Source organism: Geotrypetes seraphini, chromosome 11 (assembly GCF_902459505.1).
Source record: "Geotrypetes seraphini chromosome 11, aGeoSer1.1, whole genome shotgun sequence".
NCBI classification, from domain to species: domain Eukaryota; kingdom Metazoa; phylum Chordata; class Amphibia; order Gymnophiona; family Dermophiidae; genus Geotrypetes; species Geotrypetes seraphini.
In genome coordinates, this window is record NC_047094.1 from 121,822,831 (window position 1) to 121,848,282 (window position 25,452).

Genomic DNA, 25,452 nt, shown 5'->3' on the forward strand with positions numbered 1-25,452 from the left:
TGGGGAAATCCTGAAAACCCGACTGGATTCTGGCCCTCGAGGACCGACTTTGACACCTGTGACGTAAACGGTCTCAACCATCCCATTAAAAGAAAAGGAAATATTTAATATCCTGAAACAGGAGGTGGATGTTTATTCTTACAAGAAGCACACTTATCGTCTAATGAATCTGCCAAGCTGGAAGGGGGATGGGTCAAACACTGTTGTTTTGTGCCTGCGGTGGGAAAGAAGGCTGGTGTGGCTATCCTAGTTAATAGAAAGTGTTCTGCCATATGTGGTAACTGACTTCAGGAAATGAAACCTTGACGCTTCTTAATATTTATGCTCCTAATTCGAATCAGGCCAAGTTCTTTAAAACACTCCAACAATTAATTCTATCACTGGCTACATCTAATTTAATTGTAGCTGGAGATTTCAATGCTATCATAGATCAATGCTGTCATGGATAAACAACCTAGTAAGCAACTAAAATTATTAGGTCTAAATAATCTTGTGCAGTCATGTGGACTGAAAGATATATGGCGGCTTATTCATTTTAATGCTCGGGAATTTTCCTTCTGCTCACATGTTCATAAATCATTTTCGAGAATTGATTATTTTTTTGTCTCGGATCATTTAATTCAACAGGTTACAAAAGCCAGCATAGACCCGATCCTTTTGTTGGATCATGCTGAAATTTGGATTGAATTTCAGTTTACTGAAAAAGATTATAAGAGACCTGTTCGGAGATTTAATAATACATTGCTTGCCGATTCAAACTTTCTCGATGAAATTCAAACAAAAATGAATGAGTATTTTCAGCTGAACACCTCAGAAGAAATCTCTTTGGAAATTATATGGGATGCTTTCAAAGCTACAATGAGAGGGCAAATAATTTCATATTCGGCGTATGTTAGGAAACTCCTAAAACTAGAATTTTCTAATTTGGAACAAAATATTTTGACTTTAGAGTCACAATTGGCCTCGAAATGGGAACAAAGTACTTTGCATGCCCTTTTGAAAGCCAAATATAAATATAATGAGATTTCTTCACAATTGGCTAGGAAAGATTTGTTTTCTCAGCAGGCTCTGTATTATGGAAACTCGGGGAGATTATTGGTGAATTATCTCAAAGCCAAAAAAAGAAAAGTAAGGATTGTGGCTATTAGAGATGAGAAAGGTAAAACTCATACTCAAATTGGAAATATTTTAAAACAATTTTTGGATTATTACAAAGCTTTTTATTCTTCTGAGCTTTATTCAAATAAAGAAATAGAGGGATTAGAATTTTTAAAATTAATTCATGGGCCAAAAATTCCTGAGCATGTAAAAGGAAATCTTGAGTCGCCTATGTCCCTTAAGGAACTCCAGACAGTATTGAAGTCCCTCAGAATTGGCATTTCATATGCTAAATTTAGCAAAAACAATGAATGATCCGGCCTTCTCTGTTTCGTTGGATGCAGAGAAGACCTTTGATCGTGTAGAATGGACTTTCATGTTTCAAGCTATGGATTAGTTTGGTATAGGATCCAAATTTATATAGATATCATCAAGCTTTCATTTTGCATCAGGGTATGTACTGGATCCTTCCTGAACTCATGGAGCATCTTCCAGACTGACTTATTTTAGAATGCAACTTATGTCCCCATTACGATTAAGCCATATTTTGAGTATCAAGTTGCCCCGAATCTACAAGGACAATAGTATTCTTTGTGCCACCTGGAAAACATAAAAAATCATTAATAATATACCAGTACAACAATCCACGTGTCAATCCTTATGGTTGAACTCCAAGATTCAAATAGGCATCAGTTCCTCCTCTAATTCTGCAGATCCCTTAAACCAGATCCATCACCTCCCTTTTAGTACATTCTCTAAATTCAAACTTCCTCCTTTAGCTGAACTACTGAAAACTATTCATTCTATAAACACCTTTAACAACCTATTGGAGAACATTCCTCCTACAATTTTAAAAAAATTATTTTCCTTGTTTGGTCCTTATCGGCAATAAATGATTACTCGAAGCCTCTCGAGCAATGTTGTTCCAAAATTTTGGAAATCAGCCCTAGTTTTCCCTAAGCTAAAAGATCAAATCCTGGACGCAAGTCAAAGTGTCAACTACCGACCTATTGCTAACTTACCTTTTATTGTCAAACTAACAGAAAAAATTGTCTTCCGCCAGATTTCAGACTTCTATGAACTAACAAACATTCTTCACCCGAACCAAACTGGATTTCGTCCAAATTACTCAACGGAACTGTCTCTGATTGACCTTTCTACTTCCGTCTACTATTTTCATGACCCATAGAAAATCTGTTCTCTTGATTTCCCTCGATCTATCAGCCACTTTTGACACGATAGACCACAACTTACTTTTAAAATCGTCTTGAAAATAGCGGAATAACTGATTCAGCTCTTCTCTGGTTTTCTTCTTATTTCGCTGACCGGAATTTCCAAGTCCATTCTAAAGGAACTACTTCCTCTCCTATTTCCCAAACCTATGGTGATCCACAAAGCTCAATCCTCTCCCCCCTACTATTTAATGTCTTCTTAGCCCCTCTTTTGACTCTTGCACAATCCATTGGATTCACTCCCTTTGCCTATGCTGATGATATTCAGCTTCTTCACTCTATCAATCCTTCAAATCCCAATGACATTCTAGAAATTAATCTCAAATTGGATAAAATAAATATATGGCTCAGAAATAATAGACTCACTAAATGTAGCAAAATCTCGAGGGATTTTATTTCCAATCAAAAACAATGATTCCCTAGTTGGACAAATATCTATCCATTCTGTCCCTTTACAAATCAAGTCCAAACTCAAACTCTTAGGAATCACCTTTGATAAATATCTCACTTATCATGATCAAATTAGTTCCATGACCAAAAACTGTTTTTATAAACTCCGCCTAATTCGTTCCATAACCTCAGCTTTAGAACCCTCCTCTATTCAAATCCTAATCCACTCTTTGATCATTTCACATATAGATTACTGTAACTCACTTTATCATGGAATAACCCAAAAAGAAACTCGCCAAATGCAACTTATTCAAAATACAGCGATCACACTCATTCATACAGCTAAAATATATGACCATGTCACCCCCCTACTCCTAGAATCTCACTGGTTACCAGTCTCTCATAGAACAACTTATAAAATTCTTCTCTTAGCCTTTAAGATCAAGATTTCTCATCAGCCTGCCTTCCTTGATAAATCTCATTCCACGCACCCCTTCCAGAGCCCTCAGGTCCACTAACCGAACTTACTAACAGTCCCTCCAATCAAAGATTTATACTATACCAGAAACACAGTTTTCTCTGTTGTCACGCCCTCCCTTTGGAATGCAATGCCATCGAATCTTCATTCTGAAAATTCCTTAAACAAGTTTAAAATGCTCCTTAAGACATTTCTCTTTAAAGATGCTTATCGAAATTCTAACTGAGTTCCCAAATAAAAACGGGACAACAAAAACGCTTCCAGGAGCGATACCCCATTTTTTCCTTTCGTTTTATCCTCCCCTCCTCTCCTCATTTTATTTTTATTTATACAAAATTTTTTTTTTAAAATACAATTTTCTCCCCTTTTGTCTCATAACCTTCGTAATCAAGTCTTTGTATCTACCTTATCCCCCCTATTTTTATTTTATGTTTTATAAATAACTTATTTTATAATTTTTATCTCTTATTATTGTAAACCGACCAGATACTTGTGATGGTCGGTATATCAAAATATTAATAAACTTGAAACTTGACGCACTGGCTGCAGGCAGGTATACGTACTTTAGATGATGTGTTATCAAATGGGAAAATGCTTGATTTTTCACAACTGCATCAATCATTTGGCATTGCAAAGTCTCAAACATATAAATGGTTGCAGTTGAAGCAGGCCATTCAGAAGGGGTTCCCTGATTGGCGGAATTTATCAGTTTAGCTTGCCGGGCCTATGCTTCCAGACAGATTTCCTAGGGCATCAGGCTGCCAAGTGGTATAAATTAATATCGGAATATTTGAATAAGAAATCAAAAACGAGCCTAAGGGACATTTGGAGCATTGAGCCAAAGCAACCTATTTCTCCTACTCAATGGCCACGAATTTAGACTTGGATGATAAGATGTACAGTGTCAGCATCTATGAGACAAACCTGTTTTTTTCTGTTATATAGGATTTTTTGGACCCCTGTTCGTTTGCAAAAATTAGATAGTTCAAAATCTAATAGATGCTGGCACTGTCATCTGGAAATAGGGACACTGGATCATCTGCTGTTCTATTGTCCCTTGATACTCAATTTTTGGAAGTCTATATGGGAAGCCCTGAATATGTATACCTTAGAAGAAAGGAGGGACAGGGGAGATATGATTCAGACGTTCAAATACTTGAAAGGTATTAACGTAGAACAAAATCTTTTCCAGAGAAAGGAAAAGGTAAAACCAGAGGACAAAATTTGAGGTTGAGGGGTGGGAGACTCAAGAGCAATGTAAGGAAATTCTTATTTATGGAGAGGGTGATGGATGCCTGGAATGCGCTCCCGAGAGAGATAGTGGAGAGGAAATCAGTGATGGAATTAAAAAAAGTTTGGGATGAACACAGAGGATCTAGAATCGGAAAATAGTAAATATTGAAGAACTAAGGCCAGTATTGGGCAGTCTCGCACGGTCTGTGTCTGTATATGGCTGTTTGGGGGAGGATGGGCTGGGGAGGGCCTCAATGGCTGGGAGGGTGTAGATCAGGGGTCTCAAAATCCCTCCTTGAGGGCCATAATCCAGTCGGGTTTTAAGGATTTCCCCAGTGAATATGCATGAGATTTATGTGCATGCACTGCTTTCAATGCATATTCATTGGGGAAATCCTGAAAACCCGACTGGATTGCAGCCCTCAAGGAGGGACTTTGAGATCCCTTGTGTAGATGGACTGGAGTGAGCTTTGACGGAGACTTCAGTAGTTGGAACTTAAGAACAGTATCGTGCAGAGCTTTGGATTCTTGTCCAGAAATAGCTAAGGAGAAGAAGGAAAAAAAACACACACACATTTTTAGATTGAATCAAGTTGGGCAGACTAAATGGACCATTTGGGTCTTTATCTGCCATCGTCTACTATGTTACAGGCTTCACCTCCACATTAGTTTGTGTTTATTTCTCAGGTTAATTACTAAACAAGCCTTGATATTTTGAGTCACTATTGACCTAACCTTTGTTGTTTTCAGTGAGCCTGGTAGCTAAGGATTCCCAGATGTGAGAATTAAGGCCTGCTTGTCTTCGAAGAAAGCAGTTACATGAATCAGGTATTCTTTAAAGACAGCAGGCCAGATATTCTCACATACCCTCCCTCCCCTTGGAGAGTTGTATCCTACATGCATCAGACAGGTGCGGTATGATGTGGTTAGGACTTTCTACATATTTTAAGCTAGCCAGCACACCGGACTTGGGGAACACCTGCTACAGGTAAGTAACTTTGTTTTCTCCAGAGACAAGTAGGGAAGATATAGGTACACCTGGCTGGTGATGTCAGGGTAATAGAGCAGTGTTTCTGAAGGCAACCCTGGAGTACTCCTTGCCAGTCAGGTTTTCAGGATATTCAAGATTAAACTAAAAACGTTCTTATTTCAAGATGCATTCCACAGCTTCTAAATTTCTCATTCCCAAATAGTCTGCCAACCGCTTTTAAGAAGCGACCCATTTCCTAATGTTACATCTCTTCTCCCTTCCTCTTCTTTTTAACTTATATTGAAAGGTCACTTGGACACACAAAGTCAGAGGCGTGAAGAAAGTACAAGAGTTTTATTCACAGCATGCATGCTGGACCCCTGAGCTCCAAGCTGGCTCAGAAGTGCCGAAACCAGGAAGTTACAGAGATATTTATTCATTTTTCTGGCTATACAACTGAATTCTAGAAAAAGCTTTTCACGTGTTACTTTTCTTAACACTCATTGGTTCTAAGCTCACACTAGCAGGTCACTAGCAGGACACTTATCTAACTCTTACAGTTAAATGTACAGAAGGGCAGGGTACATCATGGCTCAAACTCTTATCTATTTAGCTTACAATGTGGTAAGGTAGGGACATACATTTTAGGCAGATGAAGTCAATAGATTGTACACTTTCTTCAGCTATGTAGGCCAGAGCAATATTTTAAACAACAGTTAGCCATTTCATGACCCTACAATATTATTATTATTTTTATTTTATTTTATTTTTTTCTCTTTATTATTTTTAACAATGTAATTATTTACCCCCCCTTTCTCCTTCTACCCCCACTTTCATGTTTGTCTTTGTAAAACGTCTTTAATATTCACTCTTCCCCCTTCTATAAGTGTTATTTTAATTCTTTATTTTATCTTAGCACTGTAAACTGGCTAGATATTTGTCAATGGTCGGTATATTAAAAATAATAAAACTTAAACTTGAATAACCTAAAAACTTGACTGGCAAGAAGGGTAAGCCAGGATCAACTTGAAAAATACTGTAATAGATTTATAATTTCTTCAATACTCTTGTTTTCTGCTGTACATAAACCAGTGTTTCTCACTGAAGGCCATTGCCAACTATTTCTGAGTTGAATTGTCTGTATACAAATGCTAAAAGCCTAAAAAATAAAATAGTTTATAGCAGTGAATGGTGAGGTAGATATAATAGGCATCTCAGAGACCTGGTGGATGGAGGACAATCAATAAGACAAGAGCGGCCGAAGAAAAAACTGACAGGACAGAGGGAGGAGCTCTAGAAGTAGGGTCCCCTTGCCACATGCCCAGTAAGCTCAAAGCTTACCATTAGCTAGGAGAGAGCATCCGCACTCAGGCTCAATCAGAGTACTTCACCTTCAGTTGTGCTTGCATATCCCCTGTTTGTCTCTGGAGAAAAGCATAGAGAGCAGTTGGAGTCAGAAGGGGACGGGAGTAGGGTGAAACTGTTTGTCTCTCTCTGGTTAATAGTTTTGTGGGACCTGGCAGAGTATTTCTCTAAGCAGCAGACTACCTCTGTGCATATAGCTCTGGGGATCAGCATCCTAGAACCCTGAATATACTGGTAATGGGGAAATTTCTATTTGTCCTTTTTACTCTCTTTTACCTGATGGTGTTCTTCTGGCCGCCCTCCTGTGCATATAACCAGCCACAGGGAGGCCAGGGGCTACATGTCTAACAGGGTAGGGTCTCTGATGTTTTATTTTGAAATCTGTTATATTTTTCCACTTGGACTTCAGTAGAAAGCAGTTGCCAGTATTAAATTTTCAGTAATGGTTTTCATGGTATTCTTACTTGCAGCTCTTATGATACCTGATAAGATCTAGGAATCTTTTCTGAACCTTATTGTTTACATTACAGCCTGGTGAGAATGAGAGGAAATCAGAAATGCTTCCTTCAGGATGGAACTCAAATAAGGAGCTCTACAGTCTGCGGTACAAATCACAGGATGGCATTAGCCACATTCTTCTCAAGGCTATCATGGTGGAGAACACAATGATCTTGAATGCCATGGTGAGTCCAAAGAGCAAAGTGTCTGTGGACACAAATGTTGTGCATGTTACCCACGCACAATATTTGTCCCCATTAAAAAAAAAAAAAGTTGTGCTGGTCCCCCTCCAGACCAAGCCCTTTCCCCGGGACAACAACTGCGGGACCCAGAACCTTTGGGATGCACTGAGGAAGAGTCTAAGACTCCAGTTGGCCTGAGTACCTACGACCCCCTCCCATAGGAGGAGCTTAAGGTTTCCAAACCAATCAGGGTCTTAGGCCCCTCCCCAGTGCATCCCAGGATTCACCGGGAAGGTGAAGGTCTACCATTTTAAAGAGGTGGGCCTGCTGGCCAAGAGGGAGTGGGCATCCCTCTTGCTGGCTTCTACAACAAGGTACAGGGGTGGGGCTTGGGGGGGGGAGTTTCTGAGCTACCCCACCAGCCCAACAGGGCTGTCTTTTGGGGTCTTGGTGGAGTGGTGGGAGGGTTAAACTTCATGTAGGGTTGGGAGGGGTGCCGGAGGGAGTGTAGGGGAGTGCCGAGGGAGAGTTGGGGGGATTCCAAGTGGTCTGGATGCACAACTGGGTTGCTGAGACAGGAGAGAGTGGGATCCCTCCTGTCTCTATGAGTGCATTGCTGTTGTGGGGGCGGCGGCAGCTTATCTGGGGAAGGGTGGCTCAGCTCGTGGGGGGGGGGTTTGTGTTGTTTTTTTTAATGGGCAGATACTGTGCATTTCTAGATCTGTGCCTTTTTTTATTTTTTTTTTTAAAAGATATATTATAAATATATTAATTTCAGGGCTGAACTATCGGTAGGACAGGTAAGTGACTGGTCTTGACCAATAGCTTTTTATGGATTGCTAAAAGCGATCACTTTTTTGTGCATTGGGAAGACATGTTAGAGCATCAATCGCTCTGCTAGTTTACATGATATTTAAATATAAATGAGCTTATTTGCATGTCCTGATCAGAGAATGAGCGATCGTGCAGAAAACCACACAGCTGTTTTGTGCATTGGGATGGCAAATCCAATCATTGCTAAACCAGTCAAAACCAGTTTAGCGACAGTCGCTGACTTCGGTGCATCTGAGCCTATGTTGGAGGAGGGTGTATGTTTATTAGTTTAAATTAATATTAAATCAACAGCATAGATATTTTATAGAAGATTTTCATGAGAGTAGATACTATAATATTGTTATTTCAGAAGTGGCCCAACTCAGACCACCTCTTTAAACTCTCACTAAAGACAGTTTTCAATAAAAACCCTCAGAGATACCACCAAGATACTCAAAGATTTTCATTGTATCTGGTTTTATGCATCAAAACCTCACCGGGTCTTCTATTTTTTAGATATATTCAAGTGTATAAATATGTGTTCGTTTAATCGCAGTTGGATGGGATGTTTAGTCCGGCCAACATATACAAGGGGGCATGGGCAGATTATAACATACACCACCCAGTCAGTCCTGCAATTGGTGTTATCTCGGGCATGGATATTCAACTTAGGGGTCCTTTTATCAAGCCACATTAGCGGGGTTAGCGTGTTGGACATTTCATCATGTGCTAACCCCTGCAGCCGGCTAAAAAACTAATGCCTGCTCAATGCAGGCGTTAGCGGCTAGCGCAACAGGCGGTTTAACGCGTGGTATTACGCACATTAAACCTATACCGCAGCTTGATAAAAGGACCCCTTAGTCTGGGGGTCTTGCCAATGGTCACCTTCAGTAATTTTGTCACACCATTGGCAGCGTGAACATTTGGTATGGATGCCATGATTTTCTTGTATATCCCTTCATTGTTCCAATAATTGACCTATAGTCCTGCCCTTAGTATAGGCAAACATAGGAAGTTCTTCTAAACCTCTTAGCGATCTTAACATGGGCCAATATTGTTTAATATATCCCACCATCTTTCTAACTGCATCAGAATACAGTGACTCTATTCGGGCTTAACCTCTTCTGAAATAACAATATTAGTTTAAATTAGTCACTCTAGGTACACTGGACACCTGGACCAACCTCATCTCTATGAAAAGTGATCTCCCTGACTTGGCCAGAATATAGGCTTCTTTGAGAGCTAGTAATCCTGGTTCTCATTGAAGATTTTTTTAAATGAAACTAGCCTGCACTCAATCTTGGACATGTATGTTCAAAGGGAAAAAGTAATATTAATTCTTTGCAATATTTTGTTAATGGGTCCCAACCCAAACATCTCTAAATTTCTTAAAATGCCCCTGTTGTATAGCTATAGCATGCTCCATTTTAAAGATATGGCATAAAGAGTTCCACCAAAAATTATAACATAGCCGATCCCAATTCTTCCAATATTTGTAATATGCTTATGGCAACCCCTGTCATAATAAGTAGTAACTTATTATTATTAGATGAAATTTGGCTCCTCGCTCTCATTGATGTACCGAATCATACGATAAAGTCACCGGATTTTCCAGTAAATTATTTACACATACATACACATATACGTCTAAGATTGGGGGTGGGAGGTGGGGATAATTTTTGTTTTCTTAAAACTAAAGATAATTGTTGGGTTTTCAGGAGGTGGGATATTTGATTTGAATTAGTTTCCGATAGAATATTAAATGATCTTAAAAGTGTAAAATGTTTTCATCTTGTATTGCACTTATTGAAAGTTTTAAAATGAATAAAGAATTAAAAAAAATAAACTAGCCTGCACTTGAAAAATATTGAAGGCTGAGTTATAATAATAATAATAACTTTATTCTTTTATACCGCCATAACCAAAAGTTCTAGACGGTTTACACTAAAAAGAGCTGGACAATCAGCGAAATACAATAATACAGTAAAAAATACAAATATTTGTAAAATAGAATTTCAATAATAAAACTCTCTAAGTAATAAACTTATTGAACAAAGTGGTCTTAATTTCCGAAAACTGCAATAGGATAACATAGCTTGCTGAATACATTTACCTAACCAAGATTGTTGCCTACCAGCTTGAAATGCTAGGGTCCTATCTCAGAAGGTCTTATATCTACACCCATTAATTTTTGGATAAGCAAATAAGTAGAGGTTTCTAGTTTCTCTTGATGGTCTAAGCCAGTGTTCTTCAACCATCAGTCCGTGGAACAGTGCCAGTCCACAGAAATTTCCTGCCGGTCCACAGGGCTGGCATGTGCATCAGGCACAAAACAGTGTTCTTCAACCACTGGTCCACGGTGTGATCAATGTGGCGTTATGTTCGAGCCAGCTCCCTCTTCCTCACTGATTCCGTGCACAAAGCCACGGGCAGTGGCTCCTATGCATGTCCTACTCCTGGACTGGAAGCCTTGACTTCCAGATGAGGCGCGGGACGTGAGGAAGAGGGAGCCGGCGTGAAGATAACACCGGGGGCGGCATAAAATGGCCAGGTGGGAGCAGGCCAGAAGGTAAGGCATAGCATGGAGGGAGGGAGACAACAAAGGTAGGGGGGGAATGATTTTATTTTTGAATTTAGTGATTGAATTATGTCAATTTTGAGAATTTATATCTGCTGTCAGTGTGCTTTGTGTAGTTTAATTTTGTGCTTAACCATTATGTGTTTTTAATAAAATTATATTGTGTGTATCTATGAAAACTGAATAGAAAAAATAGTGTTACAATTAGTACTATTATGGGGGTGGGGTCTGGGGTGGAGATTGGGTAGAGATGGGTGGGGTCTGGCCCACGACTTAGTCCAGTGTTCTTCAACCGGTGGTCCACGGACCGATGCCAGTCCACAAAATAATTATTTTATTTCTACCGGTCCTTAGGTGGAAAAAGGTTGAACAACACTGGTCTATGCAACACAAAATGAGGAAAAAGGTAAGCTGGAGACAATCCCGATATCAGCTTAAAGCAGATACAGGAAAATTAGAATAATACTCTTGGCTCCAAAGGCAGCCAATGAAGTAAACGATAATATGGACTAATATGGTCATTCTTTTTTAAACCAAAAATCAATTGAACAGCTGTATTCTGAATTATCCTTAATTTCCTTAGAATTTTTTTGGGTGCTCCTAAATAGATGATGTTACAATAGTCTAAAACCTGCAATAGTCTGAACGATAAAGGATCAAAATATTTTTTTATGGTTCTTAATTTCCACAATGTAAAAAAGCATTTTTGTACCACTAAGTTCGTGTGTTCTGCTAGTGTTAAAATGGGTTGCAGGGTAAATTGCCCTTGTATGTGCCATCTCTGAAGGCATTTAATTAAGTGTAGAAAGAAAAGGCCATCATCTGCAGTGGCACCTTTGTGGCGACATGGCCTTCTGTGAGTGGTAAGGATCTCTAAGGGAGAGGAAGGGAGAGTACTTTATATAGGTAGGCAGACTGGATAGGCCATATGGCCTTTCCGGTGCAAAGAAGGTTTGGATTGTGATCAGATGTGTAATTTTAGACCAATTTCTCCTTGCCCTCCTCCAAGCCACTGCCACTGCCATCGGGGACCAGAACCCAAACCGCCACCAATAACAGGCCCGAAAGCCGACGCTGCCCCAAGCTCTCCCTACTTTGGCCGACTAGCATTCCTCTCCCTGACGTCAATTCTGCCGTCAGGGAGAAGAAGGCTAATCGGCCCAAGATCGCGATCGACCTATTGAGGGAAATGCTGCCGGGTCCTGCCTTCGCGGAAACAGAAATTAGGCAGGACCCGGCAGCAAAAAGAGCAAATGCTTCACTAACCTGTCTCCTGTCTTAGCCTGTAGCGAGCGCTTGCTTCAGGGTTCTCAACATGTGCGTGCCAGCTTCCCTTCTCCCCCCCCATGGACATAACTTCCGGTTTTGGAGGGAAGAGAAGGGAAGCCGGCACGCACACGTTAGAGCCCCGGAGCATAAGTTCGCTACGGGCTGAAATCTCCAAGCCGGGTTTTATTGTTTGTTTGTTTTTTAATGTTCAGCAGCGGTGGCAGCAGCAGATGATAGCCGGGTGCTCGTCTAAATTAGCTGGGCGGACCGCCCAGCTAAAAGGCCCTAGGGAGAACACTGTAGTGGCGCTAGAAAAGGTTCAAAGAAGAGCGACCAAGATGGTAAAGGGGATGGAACACCTCTCGTATGAGGAAAGACTAAAACGGTTAGGGCTCTTCAGCTTGGAAAAGAGATGGCTAAGGGGAGATATGATTGAAGTCTACAAAATCCTGAGTGGAGTAGAACGGGTACAAGTGGATCGATTTTTCACTCTGTCAGAAATTACAAAGACTAGGGAACACTCGATGAAGTTACATGGAAATACTTTTAAAACCAATTGGAGGAAATTTTTTTCACTTAAAGAATAGTTAAACTCTGGAACGCGTTGCCAGAGGATGTGGTAAGAGCGGATAGTGTAGCTGGTTTTAAGAAAGGTTTGGACAATTTCCTTGAGGAAAAGTCCATAATCTGTTATTGAGAAAGACAAGGGGGAAGCCACTGCTTGCCTTGTATTGGTAGCATAGAATATTGCTACACTTTGAGTTTTGGCCAGGTACTAATGACCTGGATTGGCTCTGTGAGAACGGGCTACTGGGCTTGATGGACCATTGGTGTGACCCAGTAAGGCTGTTCTTATGACTTTATCATTATTTCTCCTATTTAGAAGTTATCCATTGTTTTTGTAAGAACTGAGGGAGACTGGCACTGCCCAGTGACACAAGGAGGCAGAGCTGAAGAATCTGTTGATGCCTTCTGCAAGTTTCCCACAAGTATGGGGATAAAACCTATAGTCCAGATTATCGAAGTAAGAACCTAATCTTCTCTTATTTGCCTTGATTTTTCTGTTTCTATCTAGATCTTCAGTCTAACGTGATTCGTTCACCTACTAAAACGTAGCAGACTCTTTCCTCCTACATTTTTTAATTCCAGTTTTTTCTGTTTATTCCCCTTAGGACCCCAAGTTGGAGCAGGTGGTAGATGTCACTCTGAAGGTTGCGGATTATGTGAATAGTGATTGTTTGGACAGTTTTGAAAAGTGAGTTTCTGGGGGGTTGTGTTTCAGGTCACAGGTTGCTACAATGCTGCAGCTGCTGAAAGTAGAGGCCAATCGAATTTCAGCTTCAGTTATGGTGCCAAAACTGGTCCCAAATCATTTTTTGGTCCAATTTCGGTTTTGGCTGAAATCCTATGAGCATGATTTTGGTTTCAGTCAAAATCTATATATTTATTTGGATTCATTAACCACCTTTATGAAGATATTCACCCAACTTACAATTTTGTTAATACCGTGTTTCCCCGATGGTAAGACACTGTCTTATTTTTTTTGGAAGGCCAAAATATGCTCTAGGGCTTATTTTCGGGGGGATGCCTTATTTACCCTTTCATGTCCCCTCTGTATCTCTATCCTTATTCAGTAGGTCCTGCTTACCCTTTCTCTTCTTTGTGTCACTATCTCCATTTTCAGCTTTCCCCCCCTTTTCCTTTGTTACTGCACCCTGTAGCTAGAATCTTTCCACCCTCCCTCCACTCCGGCCCAGCCCAGTATGAAATATTTCCTTTTGTTTCCCTCCCCTCTCTCTTTCTCTCTCTCTTCTGCTCCCTCACCCACGAGTCCTGCATCTGGCCCTCTCCCTTCTACCTGCACCTGGCAACACCCCCCTGCTCCGCGGCTCTCTTCAGCAACTTGTCAGCAGCGGTGATCAAGACAAGCTACCGACATCGAGGCCTTCCCTCTACGAGTCCCGCCTTTGTGGAAAAAGGAAGTTGAAACAAGCGGGACTCGCAGAGGGTAGGCCCCGACGTCAGAAGCTTGTGTCGATCACTGCTGCTGAGTTGCCGAAGAGAGCCGCGGAGCAGGGGATGTGGCCGGAAGCAGGTAGAAGGGAGAGGGAGATAGGAAGGCTGTAGATCTCCGGAGCATGACACCGACCCCGGCCAGGATGATTTCTTTTTCAGACCTGATTATTATCAGTATCTTCTGCTTTATATATTCAGTACCTTCAAGCAGATTATTATTCTGTGCTGAAGCAGCATTTCTAGAAAGACTATCATAATTATAAGCATCTGATAAGTCTTTCTTAAAAGAACTGGATAAAACTTAGCACCCTTACTGCCAATCAGTAAGCAAAAAACAATACAATAAACCATCATGTCATATCCATTCACACATGCCATCCTGAGCTTTACGATAAAACTATAAAATATAAGCTAATATTTATAATCGGGTAAATACCCAATAAATGTAGCGCTGAAAGAAAGACAGATCTTCTAATCATTTTCAAACAGGACTTATCTTATTGTCACCAAGCTTCTGTGAACTTTTATATAACTAGTCCATGCGCTGTCCGCACAAAGGGCTACATAAAAGGCCCTTAGGTATTTTGGGGTGTATGTTTTTGTACCTGTGTTGGCTTCGTGTTTGTCTGACCAGAAGCATAGAGGATAGGGAAGAGATACTTTCTTCTATGTGTCAGCTGCTGGAAATGCCCCTCCCATAGAAATACATTAGACCATTTTTTTTAGGGATTTTGGGTCCCTTTTATAAAGCTGTGGGCTGCATTACATTTGCTGCGTGGGGATCACTACTACAGCTTTCTGAAAGGGGGCTTTTATTTCTCTGATGCCCATGGTCCAATATAGCCTATTTTCAAACTGGGTGTGTCTTTCCTTCTCATTTTCCACCCTGCTAAATTTGCTCCCATATGGTTAAGTTTTCTGATTTTTGAGCCCCTATGTATAATTTCTCAACATTCCATTGAGTTGTAAAGAATAAAAAAAGGTGCATTTTTGTAAACCTGATGCAGAATTGCCACAATTTAAAAACCATGATTGCAAAATTTACCCTAATTGTGAAAGGTACTCTCAGCGGTTGTCCATTCTTCTCTTCTTGCAGGGTGTACAAGAACAGTGCAGAGCTGAGTTCTTTACTTCTTTCCAGAATAATCTCCGCTTTTACAGGTCCCAAGGAGAAGCCCAGAGCAATGCGAGATAGCCCTCAGAGTCATGATCCCTTCAGAAGCCCACCCCATCATCCACACACTAACCCACAGCCAAACTGGTAAGTGAAATTAGAATATTAAGAATTGCCAAACTGGGACAGTGTCTATCTTGTATTATGTATACCGTATATACTCGAATATAAACTTAGATTTTTGGGCCCAAAAAGGGGGTCTCAGTTTATATTCGAGTCAACTAGGTAGCTGACACTTCTGTATTCCCTTTACGATGATGGGTGCTGCTTTCCTACACTCCCACCACTCTCTGATGACTAGAGCTGCTCTCCTGCACGCCTTCCCTTCCAATGACTGGAGCTGCTCTCCTGCACACCTCCCCTCTCCGATGACCGTAGCTGCTCTCCTGCACACCTCCCCCTTCCGATGTCCGGAGCTGCTCTCCTGCACACCTTCCCCTCTGATGACCGGAGCTGCTCTCCTGCACACCTCCCCCTCCGATGACCGGAGCTGCTCTCCTGCACACCTCCCCCTCCGATGACCGGAGCTGCTCTCTTGCACACCTCTCCCTCTGATGACCGGAGCTTCTCTCCTGTACACCTCCCCCTCCGATGACCGGAGCTGCTCTCCTGCACGCACCCCAGCCACTGCCACATTCTCCTTACCAGCTCCGGCTGATGTCCTCGGCCATTGGGGCTCTAGACAACTGATGCTCAAGGCCATACATTGGCAGTAACAGCTTTATTCGTTGTTGTGTCATCAACTGTCTGGGTCACCAATAGGAAGGCTCTCTGTCTCTGTGGCTACAACTGTTGTACTGCATATATACTAACACAAAATATTTAATAATGCATACACAACTGTGGCGGCAGAACATTCTATTTGGTTTTGAATGCCCTCAGGCAAAATACGCCAAAGAACCTAAAGAATGAGATCCTCTCAAGAAGCGTCATTTAGAACATACAGTAAAAGCTGTCTAAAAGAGGAAAATATTTTGGTCCCTTTGGTGGAACATTGCATCGATTGTAATCATAAAATTGAAGAGTTGAAATATTGTGCAATCAAAGAAGTACTTGGAGTAAAAAAAGGATGCTGATGATATATTGGTACTTTTAAAAGAAGAACCAATTGGGAGGCAGTTTTCGTGCATCCATCACCCTTTAGGTGAAAATTGCTCATGTGCCTATTCCCTTTCTCCTTCATTCTATGACCTCTTGTTCCTAAATTTCCTTGCAAGGAGGGCAATGGTGCGGGTCATCTGGTTTTGTCCCCGCAGTAAAGGATCTGCCTTGAGTTGCCTCCCCCTCGCGATCTCGGGTGCAGCAGCAGCCCCCCTCGCGAGTCCAGCAGTCCCCTCCGTCTTTCTCGCAGGTCCAACAAACCTCGCACCCTGGCTCCCTTTCACCTCTTCTCTTTGTGTTAGCCCTTGAACCCTTGGCGGTAAAGCTTAGAACTGATCCTCGTATCCAGGGAATTCAGATAGGGGAAAGGGAAAGCTGTATAAACCTCTTTGCCGATGACATCTTGCTTTATCTGGATAGACCTCAAGTGGACTTGGAAAGGGCACTCGAAGTGATCCACACCTTCGGTAACATCTCTGGTCTGTGAATTAATTGTGCAAAGTACCGAGCTTTTGCCCCTGGACACCACTAGCAGGGAGGCCTAGCATTAGGCTCTTTCTATACCCCCTGTCGTGGGGGCTATTGAGGTATCTTAGAGTGTATTTGAGTCCCAACTTGTCCCTCATGTATCAGTATAATGTCCGTCGTCCTCTTGAGCAGATCAAGGCTCTCTGTGACAGATGGCGAGAACTACCGTTGGGTTTGTGGGGCAGAGTAGCCCTAACCAAAATGGTCCTCTTGCCGAAGCTCCTGTACCCTTTGCAGACTCTCCCTGTTTGGATCTCTGCTGGGGATGGGAAGGTATTTCGATCCATTGTATCTACTTTCATTTGGTGCCACAAAAGGGCTTGCATTAGCTATTCTAAGCTGATGTTGGATAGATCATAGGGCGGGTTGAATCTTCCGGATATCATACTTTACAATGTAGCCGCATTGTTTCGGTCTATCCATGAGGGGTGGATGGGACATTTAAGTACTCCCCCGGGGGGTGGCTCACTTCCTGGTGTGCACCACATTCTTTTTTGGCTTTATTGCATATACAGCCGTCGGCGGTCCCGGGGGGATCCCCAATGATACATTTTCTAAAACTACTTTGGTTAGCATGGAGGTGGAGGAGAAAGCAGCAGAAAATGCCTGCTGCGTTGGTACCGCTGCCATTGTGCGGTAATATTTCCTTCATTCCAGGGATGGGTCCTTCCCGGTTTCGGGATTGGGAGGAGAGGGGGTGTCGAACCTTGAGAGATGTGTAGGATGGGGGGGAGAGGGAGTATTCCTCACATATGCCCAGCTTCAGCAGCGGTGGAATATGCCATCGAAACATTTTTGGGCGTATCTCCAAGTCCGCCACTACTATACCATGCTTCAACAGAGATGGGGGGACACTTGGCTCTGTGGTCCCTGGATGCACAATTTTTTCTGATCCCTCCTGCCATGAATAAATTCTCTACTTGGTGACATATGCTACGGGCGACTTTGTCTCTGGGTCCTATTGACAGAGTGGCCTTTGTGTGGCGGAGGGAGTTGGATTTCCTGGGGGATCAAAAAGAGTTCCATGATTTGTTTGGCCATATTACCGTAGATCTATGGGGGGGCTCCTCGGACCTGCAGGAGATGCAGTTCAAGATACTGCACAGGGCGTATATTGCTAGGAAACAAGGGGCTCATATGGGACTCTGGGAAGGGGATGTTTGCACTAAGTGTCACCGCTCATTTGGGACTTTAGTTCATCACTTCCTGGAATGCCCCACCACGGAGCTGTGGTTGCATGTTCTTCCCTTTCTGGAGAGGATATTGCAATGTCCTATTCCCTGGCATTATGGCATGCTTTTATTGGGAGATCAGAGGGCATTGGAGGAGGTGGGCTTCTCAGTCCTTCAGCAGAAATTCCTCTACCTAGCAGTCCTCTTGGTGAAAAGACTCCTATTGCAACACTGGGTGTCCGATCAGGCAGCCTCCTTTCCTCATTGGCTCCATAGGGTTGCTCAGGTGGCCTGCTATGAAATACAACAAACTCCGGTGGGGAGGGGGGGATAGACCATCGTTGCTATGTGGGGCTTTGGAAAGTGGCCTTTTTATTGTGTCCCAGTGTTCAGGTGGCGCAGCTGGACACCCCATCTTGACTATACCTTTTTCTTTCTTTCTGTCTCTGGGGCCTAGGAGGCGGCTCCCTAGCGGGGGGGTGAGTGCCTGTGTGTATGGGGTGGTGTGTATGTGAGGAGGTTGCTGAGTTTTGGATGGTGTGAGTGGGGTTTGAGAACATGAATTGCGATTGGGGGGGGGGTTCTGGTGTCAAAAAGTACAAAATTGCAGATTGCGACTGGACTGTATAGAGATATCCCATTCATTTTTCTCTGTATACTGCCTGTTGGAGTATCCCATACAGTTTATACTTATTGTGTGCCTTGCTTCCTTGTACGGTTGGATTCCTGTACGCTTTGTGTTGCAATCACTAATAAAAATATTTAACAACAACAAAAAAAGAAGTACCACAAGGCATCATCCCAGGCTTAGTGCTCTTCTCTGCCTGCATTATTAGATGTTGTTTTACAGTCTGTTTAGCCATTTTATAGTTGTTTTCAGGGAGTAAGTACACGTAGTCAGACATTGTTTTAAAATCATGGGAGTGAGAGCTAACACCAAATGCAGCTGCTTGCCACTTTACAACTTTATAACTGAGAAATAGTTAAGAGCAGACACAAAAAGATTAGGACATGTGAAACCTTTTGAGAAGTGATGTAACCTGTTACTTTGTTATACCATGTATGATTTAATAGCACGAGAAGATATTCAGAGTGCCCCTGCACTCCCCGGTGATCTCTGACCCTCTTACCTTTTTACCTCACTTATAAGAAAAGTGGGAAGACTTACAGCAGTTGTAACTGTTCTGACCCAGGATACCTTCTTTGTTGTTGTTTCCTGCCTGCCTGCTCTGCACACTCTGTCACTCCTGTTTATCCTGTGCTAGAAGAACTTCCAGTTATAATGATAGTGTTTGGATTTCTTCCAGGCCTGATCCTCTGGGACCCTTTGCTGCTGGTGGAGCAGACCTGGATCCTCTTGGGTGAGTATAAGGATAGCACATTCTTGTACAATCCCACTTTATGCCGGGACCAGTGGGTTATTTCCTTCCACCTGCCAGGGTCTTTAGGAAGCTTTAAAACTTCAGAGGCTTTTTCCCCCCTCCCTTACAGGTACCTCCTCACTGAGCATGCTCACCAGTCTTTTCTTTCTACAAGCCAGTCTGTAGGCGCTCATCTTTTCTGCTTGTGTTTTATTTTGTGATCTTTCAGTATTTTTTATTCACAGTTTTCACCCTTGTGCTATGGAGGTTCTCTGCGGGGACATCTTTGACTGCGGGAGAACGCAGACTGTTGGAGAACGTCTGCTTCTGGGGGATTCCCTGCTCAGCAGTAAGCCTCCTGGACAGCCTGCACATTAGATCGGGGCTCCAGGACCTTTCCCTTGGGAGCTAGCTCACCCCAGGTTCGTCCGCTAGTGGATGTAGTGCAGGCTGAGACGGTTCCATGGAGGCGTGACCAGGATCGGAGCCAGACTCTGTCCCTTCACCATGTGTGTTTATGTGTTCAGCTCTGCCTACAATTTCTCTCATGCAGCACAGTGAGTAAAATGTTTCAGTTTTTCTGTGAGCACATGGTTATGTGAGAGCAAGCTAACAGCTTGAATCAGAGATCTGGGAGGGCTTTTAAAAAGAGGGTTTTAAGTGTTTTCCCTGCATATCCTATTACACCCCCCTCCCCTTTAAAATCCTAAAATCTCTTTATCCCAGGACAAGCAAGGGTGACGTCACCGACGGAGCCCCGCAGCGGACAGCCTCGAAAGCGGACTTGTTTGAAGATCTTTAAAAGAGCTTCCGAGTGCTGCATCGCGCATGTGCGCGTGCCTTCTCCCTCTCCAGCAGCAGCTATCCCTTTTTTTCCTCTTGCCCAGCAGCTTTCCAGATTCCTTTCCCTCCTCCCCTCCCAGCAGCATCTCTCCTTCTCCCTCTCCAGTAGAAGCTGTCCCTTTTTTTTCCCTTGCCCAGCAGCTTCCCACCAAAGTACCTGCGATTCCATGTTCTGGGGCAACATTTCAGTTTGTGGCTCTGCCCTTTGGGTTGGTGACGGCACCCCAGACCTTCACCAAAGTAATAATGGTGGTGGCAGCCCATCTGCGTTCCATGGGTGTCCTGGTTCACCCGTATCTGGACGACTGGTTGATCAGAGTGCTCTCTCTGTCCAAGGGGCATCAGGCTGTCCATCAGGTGGTACTGTTGCTGCAACGTCTGGGTTGGGTGATCAACTTTAGAAAGAGTCGCCTCGAACACACCCAGGATTTGGAGTACCTGGGAGTTCGATTTCACACGGGTCAGAACAAAGTGTCTCTACCTGTGTCCCATCAAGAGAAGCTACATCAGGTTATCAGGGACCTTCTAGTCCCGACGGCGTGGCATGGTGGCATCAATCGATGTGGTTCCTTGGGCCAGAGCCTGCTTGCGTCTGCCACAGGATGCCCTGCTTTCACACTGGAGTCCTCATTGGGACCCGTTACATGCACCCCTGCCCTGGACGACAGTGACACGTAACAATCTAGCAAGGTGGTTGCATCCTCTCTCTCGTTGTCCCGGGGTCTTCTGCTCTGGATCTTGGACTGGGTGATCTTGTTGACAGATGCAAGTCTCAAAGATTGGGGAGCAGTGTGCATGTCTGTCCCTATTCAGGGCCAATGAATGTCCTCAGAGCACAAGTGGTCGATCAATCGCCTGGAACTGCGGGTGATTCGGCTGGCCCTTCTCTTCGAGAGTCGGCTCCATTGTCGAGCCGTCTGTGTGTTCTCGAGCAATGCCACAGTGGTGGCTTGCGTCAAAAGTCAGGGGGGCATGAAGAGTCCCTCTAAGCGTGGAGGCTCAGCTGCTCTTTTGGTGGGTGGAGAGACAGCTCGTGGTGCACGTGGCGAGTGGACGTCAAAGGAGATATTCTCAGATTTTAGACACTCAGATTTTAGAAGAGCATTCGATTGCATTGTGGATCATTGGGGAGTCCCAAGTTAGACCTCATGGCGACAGCGGCCAACAAGAAAGCCGATCATTTCTTTAGTCGTTGGCGCGAGGCAGGAAGCAAAGGCCTGGACACTCTGGTTCAGCCCTGGCCCCAGGAGGGTCTTTATGTCTTCCCTCTGTGGCTCATGATAAGGCGTCTGTTGAGGCGCATAGTAGCCCATGAGGATCTAGTGATTCTGGTGGCACCCCATTGTTTGAGGTAGCCATGGTATGCTGACTGGTTCGGCTCCAGCAGGATCCCTTGTCATTCTCATCTTCTCACACAGATACCAATTGCGTTGGCAAGATCTGGACCGCTTTGGATTTACAGCATAGCTCTTGAGAGTGCAGCCTTGACTAGCCAGGGCTATTCTTCAGCAGTGATTGCCATGTTGCTTCACAGCAAGTGGAAGTTCACAGTGGCAGCCTATGGTGAAGGCTTGGAGGTGTTATCAGGCCTGGTGCGACCTGAGGCAGGTGGATCCTTCTCTCCCATCGATTCCTCAGTTCCTGGAGTTTCTGCAAAATGTCCTGAAGAAAGGTCTAGCAGTAGCTTCACTCCAAGTACAGATTGCTGGGCTTTCGTGTATGGGCCCTCCCTCCCTGACAGGCAACCCATCCAGGTGTTCATTTTCTATGGGGACCATTGCGGCTCAGGCTTCCCTTGCGCCTTCCCTGTCTAACCTGGAACCTTAATCTGATTCTTCACTCTCTTGCTCACCCTCCATATGAGCCTCTAGAGCAGGTGTCTGATGGATCTCGCGCTCAAGATGGTTTTCCTGGTGGCTGTTAGCCCGCAGGGTTTCGGTGCTGCAGGCCCTCTCCTGCAGGGATCCTTTTCTGTGGATTACAGATTACATGGTGATGCTGTATACTGTTCCTTCCTTTCTTCCAAAAATGGTTTCCACTTTCCATGTGAATCAGGAAGTCCGTCTTCCTGCTTTTGCTTCCTCCGGTTCATAGGAGCAAGACCGGGTGTTGCGGTCCTTGGATGTCCGCAGAAGTGTATTGCGGTATCTGGAGGTCACCAAGTTTTGCCTGTCTGGTAGGTCTTGCCCGCAGAGGGAAGCCAGCTTCTATGGCTACCATTTCCAGGTGGATTCACATGGCCATTTCTGCAGCTTATAAGGCAGCTGGAAAGAGGCCCCCCCTTGGGGTTAGGACTCCTTCAACCGGAGGGGTTTTCCTCCTCTTGGGCAGAGTCATCAGCTGTTTCTCTGGATGAGATTTTTAGGGCCGCTGCCTGGTCCTCCTTGACATTCACCAAGTTTTACAGGATTGATGTGGCAGCCAAGCTTTTGGTGCCTCTGTTTTGGCAGCAGGCTCATCCGTCCCACCCTGAATTTTCAGGACTGCTCTGTTATGTTCACTGGTCCCGGAATAAAGTTGAATTGTACAAGAACGAAAGATTAGGTTCTTACCTCTGCTAATCTTCTTTCTTGTAAATCCACACTTTATTCTAGGAACCCCAGACTATTTTGACAAAACTCAAGCCCTCCACCCTAATCAAACTGGCTTTCAAAAAAAAAACATTCCACAGAACACTCATAGGTTTAACAACATCAGTACAATACTTTCTGGATCAACACAAGTCAGTCATACTCATTTCCCTAGACCATGTTCTTCAACCACTGGTCCGCGGACCAGTGCCAGTCCGCAGGAAATTTATGCCGGTCTGCACAGGGCTGGCGAGATTGATTAAGTTCAATTTCCTGCCGGTCCGTGCAGGGCCGGCAAGATCGACAAGATATTTTTAGCTGGTCCACGTTGGGCAGGAGAGATCATGGGGAGCCTCCGACAGTGGCTTTCTTCCCTCTGCAGTTCTCCTTACTTCCCAGCGCAGTGATTCACGAAGGCAGTCTTGGGGCTTTTGCTGAGTCGTGGCTGCCTCTGATGATGCAACTTCCTCTTTCCTCAGAGGTGGTGCAACCCAAAAGAGGACCCGAGGCTGCCTTCCTGAATCACTGCGCTGGGAAGTAAGAAGAGTTGCTGGGAGGGGAGAAAGCCACTATTGGAGTCTGGAAAGCTGCTGGGCAAGGGGAAAAAAGGGACAGCTGCTACTGGAGAAGGAGAAGGAGAGATGCTGCTGGGAGGGGAGGAAGGGAAGAGAGTTACTGCTGGACAGGAGGAGGAGGGAAGGGAGAAGGAAAAAGGAAGGAAACAGCTGGCAGGAAGATTAGAGGAGGGGAAGGGGAGAGACAGGCATGAGAAAGTATTTATGATGGGAAGGGGTCAGCAGAGAAATAAGCAGAGAGGGACAATGATGCTAGATCTGGTGTAGGAGAGATAAAAATGAAAAGAGCAGTGAAGCTGAAATGAATCATGTAAAAAGGAGAGAAGGGGCACAGGCTGGATGGAAAGGGGAGAGGGGCATAGAAAGAAGACATATACCATATGGAAGGGGGAGAGGACAGACAGTGGATAGAAGGGGTAGATGCTGGATTGAAGAGACAGCGAGGGCAGATGCTGGAGTGAAGAGAGTGAAAAGAAGATGAAAGCAGAAACCAGAGACAAAAGGTAGAAAAAAAATAATTTTATTTCTGACCGAGACACCGTGCTTTTAGCCGTCTCGCGCATGTCCACACTGCAGGGCTATCGAGTAAAATAGGGCTTGCTATACATCATGACCAGAGGAGCCTTGTAGAACGAAGATAAACAACAAAGGGCACCGGTCCATCCCCCAACCCCCCAAAAATACCTAGAGGAAGCTGTAAGTCCAGCAAAAAGACTGTTGAGATGACCCAAACCACAGAAGAACTCTAGATACTACAACGCCAACTAAACCAATCAAGGAGCCGCCCCACTCGTAGAAGGCCTCGCCATCTGCTGAAGGAACTGCTGGGCATCCTCTGATTTTTCAAAAAAGTGATTTTTCCCCTCAAAGATTTTCAGTCGAGTAGGGCAAATTATATGTGTTGGTGATGAAGCTCTGTACAGATGGGGGCATAGGCTGCGCAGCGCTGAGACCCGGGTTGAATAATCCTGGAAGCACAACACTGGGTGATTATCATAGGAAAGGGTGCCCCGGGTGCGGATGGTACAAAGAATGTCCATTTTATGTACATAATTCAAAAGTTTAAGAATTACCACCTGGGGCCATCTCTCAGTGGTGCGCATCATGCCTAGCCTGTGAGTGCGTTCTATGCACAGCGGTCCTGCCGTTGATTGCAGCTCCAACGATTCCATGAGCCAGGTCTCCAGAAACCCCCACAACTCCAGTTCAGCAATAGTTTCTGGGAGCCCCACTAGACAATGACCAAGGTTCTCAAATTCAAAGACACAAACTTCCAAGACATGGGAGACTTCGTTCACCAGGCGCTACAAAGCCAAGCAGACACCGACAGCGTGGAAGAAATGTGGTCAACTTTGAAAGCCACCATACAGGAAGCAACAAACCGCTATGTTAAATCAGTAAGCAAACGGAGTAGGAACAACAAGCCACAGTGGTTCTCTACGGAGATCTCGGACCTCATCAAAGAGAAGAAAAAAGCATTCATCTCTTACAAACAATCAGGGACACAGGACTCTAGAGTAGAATATCTGGCCAAGTCAAGGGCCACCAAAGCAGCAGTTAGGGAGGCTATATTCCGCATGGAGGAGTCTCTAGCAAAGAACATCCAGAAAGGAGATAAATCTTTCTTCAGGTACATCAGTGACAGAAATAAGAACTCGGGCGGGATAGTACGTCTCAGAAAACCAGACGGAGACTATGTAGAACGGACTCGGAAAAAGCCCAACTGTTAAATAAATACTTCTGCTCAGTCTTCACACGCGAGGCGCCGGGAATCGGCCCTCAGCCACAGACAAGGATTAAATCAGTTGACCCGTTTAGTAATTTCAAGTTTACACCCAGCAGCGTCTACTGCGAGCTGTCAAAAATCAAGGTCAACAAGGCAATGGGGCCTGACAACCTACACCCTAGGGTGCTCAGGGAGTTGGGTGATGTCCTAGCGGAACCGCTATCCGCGCTCTTCAATCTCTCCCTTAGTACAAGTAACGTCCCGATGGACTGGAAGACAG

The 25,452-nt window shown here is 44.1% G+C and overlaps 1 protein-coding gene across 3 annotated transcripts in view; it reads left to right on the plus strand.

Moving 5' to 3' along the window:
* The window catches only part of PSMF1 (proteasome inhibitor subunit 1), a 61,838-nt gene that overhangs the window by 24,853 nt on the left and 11,533 nt on the right, over positions 1–25,452 (plus strand). For all 3 annotated transcript variants that reach the window (XM_033962695.1, XM_033962697.1, XM_033962696.1), the window contains exons 3-6: positions 7,297–7,449; positions 13,279–13,361; positions 15,219–15,383; positions 19,405–19,458. In XM_033962695.1, coding sequence (XP_033818586.1) covers positions 7,297–7,449; positions 13,279–13,361; positions 15,219–15,383; positions 19,405–19,458 — 455 coding nt within the window. The remainder of the gene's footprint in view (positions 1–7,296; positions 7,450–13,278; positions 13,362–15,218; positions 15,384–19,404; positions 19,459–25,452) is intronic.